The sequence below is a fragment of the Choloepus didactylus genome, chromosome 5, assembly GCF_015220235.1.
Source record: "Choloepus didactylus isolate mChoDid1 chromosome 5, mChoDid1.pri, whole genome shotgun sequence".
Classification (NCBI taxonomy): Eukaryota; Metazoa; Chordata; class Mammalia; order Pilosa; family Megalonychidae; genus Choloepus; species Choloepus didactylus.
In genome coordinates, this window is record NC_051311.1 from 33,495,465 (window position 1) to 33,508,787 (window position 13,323).

Genomic DNA, 13,323 nt, shown 5'->3' on the forward strand with positions numbered 1-13,323 from the left:
CTGATTCTTTCATTCTGATCTCTCTGACATTTTGTCTGATGTATGATGACCACCAAACATTACTTTTGATATTTCTGCTTATCTATTTGGCCCAAGTGGTTTTCAAGAAATTTCCAGCATGCTGATGTTTTAGGTTTCCCAAATATTCTCTCATTCTTGATATTTTCCTAGCTTGGAATTGCCACCCAAACTTGGACACAGGAATACAAGGCAGCCACCTTGGGCCACTGCCTTTTGGAGAAGATTGGCCCTGAGCAGAAGGTGGATATATTTAAGAAGAATAGTGTTCATTTATGAGACTGTCATCCCAGAAAAAACTGACACAATGCTGGTATAGATTGCTAATTTCACAAATAAAAGAAGTGGCACATTAACCAATGTTAGAACTTCTTTGAAGAGCTGCTGTTGACTGTTTTATTGCCCAGTTTTAGTTATTTTCCATAAATAGAATTTATCCTATACTATAAATAAAGTAGCATACCAGTGACCTCTCCAACGTAATTCCTTAGACTCAAATGTGATTCGATTTTTCCCACATAATTTTAAGCAATTCTCATCTCAATAGGTAGGTCAAGAAGAAAGCAAGTTTCTAAAACATTCCCACCTGTTCTTTCCAAAGTCAGGGTGTGGAATGAGACCTAAAGAACTCAAGAAAGAAAATACCAGTGCTGAGGGTTTTATCATTCACACAGGTTTGATTTTTCTTTTTCTATCACATAGAGTGATGTACCTTAGGCCCCTTCTCTTCTTTTTTAATTACCAGTTCACAGAGACTCCATTCCTCTGAGTTAGGGAAAAGAGTATCAGGGGAATGGCTTTGAAGCCATATCCCCAAGGAAAGCTGGTGCTGAATCTCAGTGGAATCTACTTCAAATGAGCCATTGAAGAAACCACTGCTGTGAATAAACATTAATATCATTCACATCGGAGAGACTTTTTGTTTTGTTTCACCTCAGTACATTGTATCAAGGCAAATTCTATTGAACCATCAACAGAAGCATGTCATCTAGAACTGAAGTCTGCCAACCACTGTCGATTCTGAAGAGCAGTGACCTGCAATCTATTTTCCATGGAAGTCTAAGATTCTGCAGCGGTGCCTCATGCATTACTGAGGAGAACACAGGGGAAGCAGGGGCTGGGAAGATGCCCTGCATTCATTAGAGCAATGGCACATTTATCTCTTTGGGGAATCCCTAAACGATTAAATTGGAGAAGTTTTCTTCTGTTTTAAAAACTCTGAACACCACTCCTACCGCGGACCCGGTGGCTGGCGCAGGAAGGAAATGGGGAGAATTGTCCATTGAATAGTTACCTGTCTGTGGAGCCAGGCTTCACTTTCATCCTCATGTTTCTGAAATGAAATAAGAGCATTAGAAGAGGGATTTTTTTGAATGTATTGTGTCTGTGACCAACAGTGCAGAAAGCAATTTGACTTCACCTACATGGTAGCTGCACAAGCACAGAACAGCCTCTGCAGCATGCTCAGGGGGGAGGTGACCCATGTCTCCTCTTTGTCTCTTACTGTGCTCAGGGCTGCACACAAGTGTCCTCACCCATGAAGGAATGTCACCTTCCCTAACAGCCATGACAAACCCATGGTGGCTAAGAGTCCCTTGGAAAGACGGTGGCAAGTCCACCATTTGATGGGCATCACTACCTAGGCATGTGCTCACTTAAAAGCAAACTCCAGATGTTACATTATTTTAGGAATTATGCATGTACGTGTGTGTGCACACATGCATGCGTGCACACTGTGCTAAATTTACAATTCATACCTCTCAGAAAGAATTCAGTGGATGTAAACATTAAAAGGGGTTAAAGTATATACAAGAAGCAGACTGCAAAATTGTGTGGAAAAGTGCATAATGGAAGGTAAAGAAAACAAAAACAAAAACAAAAATTAAAAAAAACAAGATATAGCTATTTATCACACACAATATCATCCCAAGGTGCAGAGGATCTGTTGCTGGTGCTGATTTGACTTACAGATGCGCTAGGGCAGTTGTTTCTTTATCCACGGACTATTGACAGAAAGTTTATATTACTGACACCCACACGATGAGGGCCAGGGATAAGTGCTGAGCAATTCCCAGCTTCCTATCTGGGTGTTCACCCATTCCTTCTCTTCCTCTCCAGAAAGCCTATTGGAATATCCTGGCATCTGCTCTAAATTATATAAAAAACAAGGTAAATCACTGACCAACTTCAGCACATTAGTTTTAGTAACAAATCACTTGTGATTCACCTTAAGGCCACACTGGGGCAGCATGGTGAGAGCTGCTACCCAAGGGGCCTCGCAAATCACAAGAAACCTGGTTTTTGCAAGTCTTTTTTTTCCCCTCTCAGTTGGGAAATAAAATTTAGGTTAAAAAAAAAAAAAATTTCTGCCTGAATCTATTAAGTGATTTTCTACCCAAGTCTATGACATCTGTCTCTTAAGATAAGTGATCTAAAAGTGTGTGGACATGTTTGTGCCTACAGAGTGGAGGGGACACCAGGAGGCCATGCGTCCACTCTTTACTGCTCTGCCTGGTGGGCAGCTCTTTCTTTAGTCTTTCATTCTTTCTTTGCTCCCTCTTTTCTTACTTTTCATTTTGTTGCCTCCTACTTTTGCCCCCTCTGACTACACATTAAGTCAGCCCATGGCTCCCAGAAATATTGCCTGGCTTCACTGGTCACCTACAGAGACAGGGATGCCAACCTGCCCAGTGGGGGTGACTGGTTCTGGGTCATGTGGGGGAAAGAGCAGCTGAAGTGGGGCCAAACTGGGCTGGAGTGCTGGCTCCACCCCTAGTTCTGTGACCTTGAGCCATTCACTTCACATCTCTAAGCACCAAGCATAAAATGATGGGAACGTCCATTTATAAAATAGCAGTGAGCATGGACAAGGAAAGATAAATCTATACACTGCACAACGTCTACAAGGGTAAGGCATGAAGATTACTGTGGCAACTTTTTTGATTTGATTAGCTGAGTTTTCATCACACTATTTAATTTATCCACAAGGTGGCACCAAAAACAGAGACCTGGAAAGACAAGGATGCCACCTACAACTGGCAAGCAGCTAAGCAGTTTGTCTAAACTGATCACGCACAAATGGCTTAAAAATGACTTTGATGCAGCCTCTGATGCTTCCTGCCATCAGTTCTGAGCTAACCCCGGACCTTTGTACAGACTCCAGTAGTGGCATCGCACAGGGTGAGGATGGACACGTTCTGGGCCCGGTTGAGCCAGTTCACCGCGACTTTGGTACTGGTTGCCCATTTCACCATCGTGATGTAGTAATCTCTGAAAAAAAGTGGAAATGCACAGATTTAGTAGTTTTGCAGGAACACACACAGCCAATGGAAACCAGGCAGGAGAGAGACACACATCCCAACCCTGGACACTGGGGCCAATGGTTGCAGCGTGGGTGGAACATGGTGGGTGACATAGATATTCCATGAGGTTATGGAATGGAGATTTCTTGAGAACATATATTGGTATAAAACTCTGGTGGGAAGTTGAGTCTTTAGCATGTCTTAAAATAAACAGAGAAATGTGGTTGTTTCTGAATTTATCCTTAAAGAGTTATATGTATAAGTTCATATGGCTCAACATCCAGCTTGTTCTACCCTCCCTGAAGGGTGGCGATGGGCATTTGGGGCCTGCTCAGTGGGTGATATAAGTCCCAGGCTCCAGTGGATACTGTTGCACTGACTTGATTTGCACAGCATAGTCTAAGGCCAAATGGATGACTTCATGTTACTGGGAGACAGTGAGAGGGTCAGAGGAGTGGTGGGAAAGGGCAAGAGTCTTGAAGGGGCTTGAAAAAGGGGCGCCTTAGTGAGTGTTAAATACTCTAAAAAATATCAAGGGCCTGGGCTGAGGAAAGCTCTTTTCTTTTCCTTTCTTCCTTAAAGAAGAAACACTTAGGGACATTCTTTAGCTAATTAGGGAAACTGGTTCATGGCTCTGGGCATCAGGCAAACTTGGTTGATACCTTAGATGTTATAGTCTGTCCTATCCTATATGTGGCATGGGAGTATTGTGCTCCTGGTAATTAATTCAATCACCCAGAGCCCTCTAAAAATGAGATTTTTTTTTTTAAATTTACATTTAAGAAAAGAAATGTTAAGAAAAAAGACGTGGAAAATGAATTTCCTCTGTTAAATTTCAAAGAATGTTCTAGAGGCCAGTACACACTTGCTCAACCACCTAACCCATCTCAGCCTACATCTATAATGAGATCTGTTCAGAAAGATTACTCTGTGGTCTCACAAGATCCTTTATCACTAAAAGCTGGGACACATTCACTAGACAATTCCTAGAAAATTGAAAAGGAACTTTCCTACATTTAACAATTATTTCCAACAGAAAAGACTAAATACCAGGTGCTTTGGACAAACACTCAGTTAACCAGGAGGTCAAATTTCTTAGTGTCTCCCATTCTCCAAAACTACCTCTTAATCATACTTTTACCTCTGTGTAAGTAAGTGGTGACTTTTCCTCTTTTAGGCATTTATATACTTCTCCTAATCATGTTCACATTCAGCAGAACACTTTTGGAACCTTTCACCTAAATCATCTTCAGAACTTTACACTAGCCTCATTACATTCAGAGCAAGACTTCATCTCTAATCAACACTTCCTAATTCCAGAAACCGCATCAATCACCATGCTTGGTGCCAAATAAGTTTTGGTCATTTTAAAATATAAGATCAATTATGAAGATAAAGCATTGTCACCAGTGGGGAAATTAAAAAGGGGATGTTAGCAGAATTTTGGTGATGATGTAGAGAGCCTCACAAAGAGGTTCTAGTTTGGAGATGTGACATTCTTTTGCTTTGAAAGGTTTTATAGTCATACTGTATGTTTATGGAGAGGAAAATAAAATACCTAGCAGCTTAATGAAGCTTCCCCTATGCAGAAATCCCTAAGTACAATAAGTAAAATTTTCCTAATTTCTAATATTTTTCATTTTTCTTATTTTAAAAGTTATTAGTCTCAAACATTATATACAGAGGAAATGGAATAGAATCTGACTGCAAAGAGTCTGACTCTGATTTAGGGGGAGTATCTGTTTGGTTGTCACATACGGCACAAACATATGCCCGTAGCACATGTAGACTCTACAAACATATAGCGATTTCCAGCAAATAGTGGTATCTGGCTAGCAAATCTGCCATAGTCTTTACTAACTTTGTATTAACATGCGAAAAAGACACAAAAAAATGATGAAAATTCACAAGACACTAAAAACTAATATTGGAATTCTCTAGCTGTAATAAGGATGAAGTTTGGATTAAACCAAACTGGTTGTCCAGGTTTGCTACACTGTATGAAACAAAGCAGCACTAGCCATGGAAAAGTAGAAGGAAAACATTTTTTCCCTTCCTGATTATCTTACTTTCCCTCAGAAATGGTGAGTCTGCACCAGCCAGCAATAGGGGAAGCCAAACATTTACTACATGGGTATAACAGAGGATTATAAATTTTCCTGTACACTGATTGACTTCGAATGCCAAAGAAAAATTCTAAAGAAAGCAGAAGAAAAATCTCAACTCAGCCTAGTGGAGCCACACCTGATAGATACAGGTTAGACTCCGCCTTCCAGATTTACATGGAGAAGGATTTTAACTAGTCAAATGGTCGAGGAAAGGGGACAAGGCAACAGTCACCCCTTGTCTGTTGCCAAATATCAGGTAAGGGTGGATTTCTCCCTTTTGAAGTAGAGGACTATAAAGATCATAAAAATATAAGATGAGATGACAAGGTGAGATCAGGGGATTGCAAATAAACTAAAATTGAAAAATCAAAGAAGTCTGAGTCAGAAAAATGAGGAAAATGTGGGAAACTCCCCCAGAAGGCACAGGATAGTGACATAGACGGGGAAATGGAAGAAGATGGAGTATTCTCACATCTGAGAAATCTAAGTGCTTCTTATGGGGAAGCCAGAGTGATTGGAGAAGAAGCAATAACCAAAGACTCAGAGAAAAAAACTTTCATATAGGAAAAAAGACTTGGATATGCAGATTAAAAGTATTTTCCATATCCCAGGGAAATTAATGAAACACTTAAATATGTTCTGATAAGAATCTTTGAATTATAGGGAAAAAACAATTTGACAACAATCCAGTAAAACGGAAGTAAATGTGACAAAGGACCAAAATTTAGGCTATTGAATTTCTCCTCTGTTCCATGTCTATTGGTATTTAATATTGCAATGTGTACTGAACAACTCATATCTTCTTGTTTAAAGCATATCTTTAAACATATTTTAGTTAATTTCCAAGAGACTGCTTTAGAATCTTAGATGTGCACTGTTAAGACCAGGTAGAGATCTTCTTATTGGGAATGTAGCCCAGATGCAAGGAAGTCAATAGCACCCTCAGTCAACAGCACCCCTTGCACTAATCTTCTCCAGATTGAGAGGCTCAAACTAAAGCAGATAATTTCCTTGCCCTTGTGGAGTTCCCAGGGTCGAAAACCACGCAACAGATGAGAGAAGAAACTTCTCAAACCCTACATCCTCCATGAAAGCCAAATTCATCTTTCCCATCTTTCAACTTTTATAACACAATTTGTGCTATCCTATGTCACATGACCATGTATTATCCATTACTTCTTGAAAATTCTATGTTAGCAGGGCTGAAACCTCCCTGAAAACAAAGAATAGGTCTATCACTCACTCACATACCAGTACTGAGGTTTGGGTACACAAAGTAGAAATCTATAAATGCTTACATCTTGACTAATATCATCTTCCAAGGAAAGAAGGAGGGGGAGAGAGAAATACTACTCAGAGGGATAACTCAGAAAACCAGAGGGACATTATCATGGGAAAAACTCAATGCAGATGAAGTAACTAGAATAGGTCATACCTGCTTCAGGTTTACAGCTATAGCTAGAGATGGAAAAGGCCTCAGGAGTTTAGGAGATGTTGATGCCTTAAATGAAGAATTTACACAGAGGAAGAATTTGACTCAGGTATAAAGGGAATATATGTTGTTATCTGAGGCTATATGTTGAAAGATCTTCTGAGTCCTGCTGACCCGTTGCTTCTCTCACTGAGTCTGTGCATGTCAGTACAGGCAATAAATCATGTGGTCACCTATCATTATTACTTCTCCCACTTCTCGCATGGCTTCCTGGAAGGGAGCTTGGATAGGGACAAAGGGAGCTCATTTTCATGGGGTCCTGGGTGAGCTGGCCTGGGTATGGAGACACGTAGGCAGCAGGCTGCTGAGTTAGCATTCCTTGTCTTCACTGTCGTCACACAGGGAGGTTGCAACTGTGCAGACAGAGGAATGGAACAGAGTGAGCAAGGATGATACTAGGCTTTCATTGCAAAGTCAGCCAAAGTGCATGCCACTGAATACAGAGGTAGTGGTATACATGGTCTCTGCACTCAAGCCTTCAATTATGTAAGTCAGTGCTTCTCAAAGTGTGGTCCCTGGACCAGAAGCTTCAGCATCACCTGGAAGGCTTCAGAGATGCAAATTCTTGGACCCTGCCCCAGATCTACTGAATCTGAAACTCTGGGGATTGGGCCCAGTAATTCATGTTTTAACAAGCCCTCCAAGTGACTGATTCTCATGCACACTAAAATTTGAGAAGCACTAAAGTTTGAGAACAACTAGAGAAACAATTCCAAGTCCCCTTTAACTATAGATCTCTATGACTATCTCTGTCTTTATGAAATGTTCTTTGGATGAATAATTGGATTGGTAGTCAGACAAAGTGCTTTAGATTAAAGAGAAATTTGGCAGCAGTTAAAGGAAAGGGAAAAATAGGATTTGCAGCAGAATTTTAAGAAGATGAGGCTGCAACTGGGTATTAGAAGAAGCAAGGATTGATAGAAATGATCAGATGAAGTGAGATACTGAACTATTTTGATAATCATAGAACTTTTATTTTAAAAAGAATATGGTATCTACACATTATTAACAGGAAGAAAAGATTCCTGGAAGAAATGCTACCAATTTTCCCTTCATTCTAAAGCACTTTATCAGTCCACATGTACATTTATTCATTCAAAGTGCATGGAGTAAGGGTTTGTAATATGGTTGACATGCTACTGGGTGCTGGCAATAACAGATTGGGCAAAACCTTGTGGAAAGAGAGTTCACGGTTTGGTGAGGAGACAGACAGGTGAGCCACTCATTCCAGTACAGAGCGAGGACTGCCTGAAGAGAAGGAAGCATGATGTGCTGAAACACGTGGGAGGAGCGCTTGTTGTAACAGCACAGCTTGGCTGAGAAAATATTACAACAGGCCCATGAATCCCCAGCCAAACGTGCCTTCAAATTAGAACACAGTGACTCTTCCTGGCGAGCAGTACATGAATTTTTTATTAGTCCATTTGTTTGCTCTAAAATATTAATAGAGCACTGTCACTCTCACAGGGATTAATGTGCCCTGTCACTTCTCGGTATTCCAAATTCTGGCAAAGGTTCTGTCAGTTATGTGGCGATGAAGGGCAACGGGAGCCAAAGACCCATTTATCTAGTGAAATAAAGAGCCTGCAATTAACTCTGGCATTTTTCAGCAATATTTATTCCAAGGAGCAAGCTGGGGAAAATGTATTTTGAGAGAAATGTTTGTTTTAAAAATCATGTGCTTTAGTAGAGAGCACCTTTGAGCCAACTAAAATGATACCAAATAGCAAAAGCTGCCTGTCTTATAGGAACACTCCATATCTGAGTGTGCCCTCAGAGCAGAGGCACTTAATTCAATAAAATCTATCTGCAGATAGACTGTACTTTACAAAACAGAAAAATGATGTGAATTTAAGACATTACTATTATATGAGTATTTTCACAATTTCACTTTCAATGGGAATAGACTGTTACAATTCCTTCCATCTTAATAGCTGGCTATTTTGCAAGGACAGTTGTCAGGATGAGGGGGAAGGAAGTGGGAGGAAGTGTCTCAAAAAATGTACCTTAGGGGTTACAGAGTCCTTATTCAATGGTTTATAGCTTAGAACAAGAAGGGATCAACTGAACAGGAGAGGTGGAAGTAAATCTCATGTCACTCCTTTTCTAGCTCTTTGTTTCCACTCACCCATCCCTCCATCCATCCATGAATTTGTCCATCAGTCCGTCCGTCCATCCATCCATCAATCCATCCATCCATCCATCCATCCATCCATCCATCCACCACCATACTCAACCTGTCCATTCAATGTTACTTAAACACCTCCTGGGCACTGAGATTCCCGGCAGCTGGGTTTTCCATGACTTAAACTGTATGGTTGAAGGATATGCTGGATATCTTTCATGTGCTCCACCCTGCACCCCTTGCCCCATCCTCCTTTTCTCCTTGCTCTGTGCTGGGCAGGGGTGGGGTGGGGGGTGCTGCTTGTATGCATGGCATCAGTGGGGTCTGGCTGCCAAATGGGAAGTTCTTGTGGAGATCAAAGGTAGGGGAGAGAGGAGATGGGTATTTATTCCTATGATTCCCTCCATACAGACCTTCCACCACTCCAAGATCCCAGCCTCTGTTGGTGGCTCATTCCACCTGGTTCTTTGTCCTTGGGTTCCAGTTACTGCTCATTCCCCTCATCCCTTCAAACCAAGGGATGGTAACTGAGAGCCAGCTGTTACTAGCTCCTGGCACTGTACTCTCCCTACCAGTTTTCCTTGATTCTGCCCACTCCTTTGTAACCAGCCCCCTTGTTATACTCTGCTGGAATTAAGCTAACTTGAGTGTTCCCTTGTTCTAAGCTATAAGCCATTGAATAAGGACTCTGTAACCCCTAAGGTACATTTTCTGGGACACTTCCTCCCACTTCCTTCCCCCTCATCCTGACAACTGTCCTTGCAAAATAGCCAGCTATTAAGATGGAAGGAATTGTAACAGTCTATTCCCATTGAAAGTGAAATTATGAAAATATTCACACAATAGTAATGTCTTAAATTCACGTCATTTTTTTCTGTTTTGTAAAGTACAGTCTATCTGCAGATAGATTTTATTGAATTAAGTGCCTCTGCTCTGAGGGCACACTCAGATATGGAGTGTTCCTATAAGACAGGCAGCTTTTGCTAGGCACTGATTAACACAGAAGGCGCCACAAACCCCCCTGACCATAGACTTCAAGGCATTGATTGAGTCTTTAAAATGCAGGGTAATGTATCAAGCCATCATAGCTGCAAAGCCTCAAAAGTCCTGGGATGCCAAAGGACCCAAGACCCTTCTTTTAGAGGTAAGGAACCTGAAGAATGATTTCTGGGGCTCAACCAAATCAAATGATCGCCTTGCTATTGTAAAGCTGGTGACTTGGTGATTCCAAGTCTGGTACTATTTCCATGACTCCATTCTACACTCTCAACTTCCTATGCCTAAAATTGGGCCAGGTTTTAGGCAGAGAAAGACATGTCCTGATACTCTTGGCCACACTAAGCCCTGGAAAGGCCTGCAGCTAGCTGCTCAATGTCAAGAGCAGTTTGGAATTTTCTTTCTACAGCTGCTATCTCTATTAGGACGTGGGGCTGTTGTAGTCGTTTTCACCGCCTTTCCCTCTCAACAACCTCCTGGTTTTGGTTGTGACTCCTCTTTGGCAACTGCCAACCTCATCCTGTCTGGCCAATGCCCTCACTCCTCCACCCAGCTCTTGTGCAGTTTCCCCTATTCTACACCTCTCCTGTCCTTCTCCTATTTTAAAAACATATTTCAGAGTGTCTGATATTAAGCTGTGTTAATATAGTCATGCTTCAATGAGTTTGTGCTTCCAGATAAGAGACCTTTAATCTAGGAGCAGAATTCTAATAGCTATAATTTTAGGCAGCATGTGGGGCCTTTGCCCCTCAAATTATGATTTAGGGATAGCTGCCTCCTTCCGTGTTTAAGACTCCCACGATCTCTCCTCTCGAACACAAAAGTCCACTAAGAAGGAAATGACTGTCGTGGATGGTTCCCTGGAAGGAATTCTGAGCAGACAGAAGAACCCAAAGAAGGAAGTGTCAACCTGAGATAATTTGTAATTTGGCTCAAAAGACACAGTAATGTAGCCAGGCCCAATTCTTTGACTCATAAATTAGATCTTGGGGAGAGGGGAGAGTAGATTTATTCCAAAGCTCCATAGGGATAGGAATAATTCAGTCCCTAAGAAAATCCAGCTGGTTGCAGAGTGCTGAGAGTGGTGACCCACGTCTATCAGTGTCTTTAGGGGAGGGACCACGTCCTAGACTTCCTCACGTTCCCAGCTGGTGGCACCGTCAGAATCCTGCTACAAAATAGGCACTCAGAATACTTTCACTGACTATGAATGACAAAAGCAACTACACAGGGGTGGGCAGGAAAGGGTCCACTTACAGAGGCTCCTGAGAGCCAGGCAGGTGAGCTTAAACTTAGAGAGTAGGAAAAAATGGTATAAGGGACACCTGATTTGGAAAACTGGATTCCAGGCCCACTCCCATAGGGACTTAGAATATGTGACATTGTGCAAGTCACTTCCCTTCTGTGGGCCTTCCTTTCTTCCTCTGCAAATTTTGGAGGAAGCAGAAGAGAAATAAGGGAGCCTCTAGGAGCCCTACCAGCCACGGAATTCTAGAGATTGGAAGCTGCTAAGAAGATCTGAGCAAGGGACTGACCTGCTAGTGGGCAGAAGGTGTGAATCACATTCATTCATGCTTCAGTGAATGTCCAACACATTTAAAAACATGACGTTTGACAGATTTTGCCGCAATCCCATTTCCCTACAGATACCATCAAATTCATGTACAGTAATTCCCAGTACTGCTAGCTGTGTGGCCCATGGGAGAAAACTGTACCTGGCACTTATACACTTTGATTTGCCATCATCTGGCTCACCCAGTTTTCTGACATAGCTTTAAAAAACTTGTCCTGTGTGTCATTAATATCTTCAGATTTCAAGACTGCTTTGCTGGCTGAAGGAATATATGGGCTAAAAGAGATGTCTTACTTATTTACGTGGTGTGGGATAGGCAGAATCAGATTTTATTTTTCTGCCATTCACAAGCCTGAAACAATGAATCATTTCTTGCTTATATATTTACAATATTCTCAGACCCTTCTCACTGTCCTTTTTAAACACAGGCCACCACAATGTAGAGTATGCTTTCTTCACCAGAATCTTAAATATAAGGACATCCAAGACTCAGATTTCTAAGCTCTTAAAGTTACTTTTATTAATGAGATCACAGAAACCTAAAATCAACAGTGAGTTTGTGAATTCCCTTTTTATTACATCAATAGAATAAAGATCTGCCATTTTCCAGCCTGGGGCTTCTTCCATATACCCAGAATAGCTTCTGAAGTTAGTGAATAAAAAAGACCACACACTGATCTGATACTGTAAACATAACAGCTCAGTTGAGCTGACCCCTTGGACCTGATGATGCCCCATCAGATGAACTCATGGGAATACTGAGGCACCCATGAGGTAGAAATAGAGATGGGACCAGCTCTGTGAGCAATAGGGAGCATTTATGCAATTACAATTTATACTGGACCACTTCTGTAAAACTTTAGAAGGCAAATTCAGATAATATAATGTATCTTATCAGAGTCATTAAAAACAAAGACAAGAGATTAGAAATACTTTAAAGGAGGATGGAAGATTCAGGGATGGAGGCGGGTGTGGTATCTTTACTCCATCCCGGGTAAAAACTATTACTCTTGGCAGAGGCTTGTCAGCCTTGGCTACACTTTGGAATCATTTTAGCAGCTTTTAAAAACCCCAATGCCCAGGGCACACCTCCAGGGAAGAAAAGCAGAGAGGAGAGATTTATTGCAATTGAATTCCCCAGTTTAGCTCTGTGCTACCTGCACATTTAAGCAGAAAGGGAAACATGGTAGGTTTCATAATTCTTGAACAATGACATGATATTGTAACTGGGCTTGGTATCAGTCTTCTTGGGTTCAATTTCAAGTCCACTAACTAAAAGTGCAACTACAGACCTTCACTTCAGTTGCTTCATGGATAGATGTGGGATTTTAAATGCAAGGTGAGACAGCCTGCTTGTGCAAGGTGCAGGGGGCCCCTCAAGATGGAGCAAGGCAGGGACCAGGTGAGGAAGGCCTGGAGCAGCTCCATGGTGGTGGTGGGGCTTGAGGTCTTTAGGAATGGGGATCCGATAGGTCCGTGTTTCCATTGCTTTGATGACCTTTGTCTTCCCTCTAATCCTTAGTGAAGACTTGGATTGGATTCAACAGACCAATCTCTGAGTGAGTCCATTATTTTTTATAAGGTTGAAAAGAAAACTGAGTTTTATATCTGGGTTGAAATGGGGTATAACATGATAAGGGCATGTGGAGGCAGGAACCCCATGAGAATGTAAGCTGGACAGGAATTTGTAGAAGTCTGGAGAGTCGCTG

The 13,323-nt window shown here is 41.6% G+C and overlaps 1 protein-coding gene across 6 annotated transcripts in view; it reads right to left on the reverse strand.

Moving 5' to 3' along the window:
• DPP6 (dipeptidyl peptidase like 6) overlaps positions 1-13,323 on the reverse strand; it is a 1,366,335-nt gene that overhangs the window by 123,345 nt on the left and 1,229,667 nt on the right. For all 6 annotated transcript variants that reach the window (XM_037835750.1, XM_037835752.1, XM_037835755.1 and 3 more), the window contains 2 exons: positions 3,165-3,288; positions 1,313-1,351 (listed from right to left, as the gene is read on the reverse strand). In XM_037835750.1, coding sequence (XP_037691678.1) covers positions 1,313-1,351; positions 3,165-3,288 — 163 coding nt within the window. The remainder of the gene's footprint in view (positions 1-1,312; positions 1,352-3,164; positions 3,289-13,323) is intronic.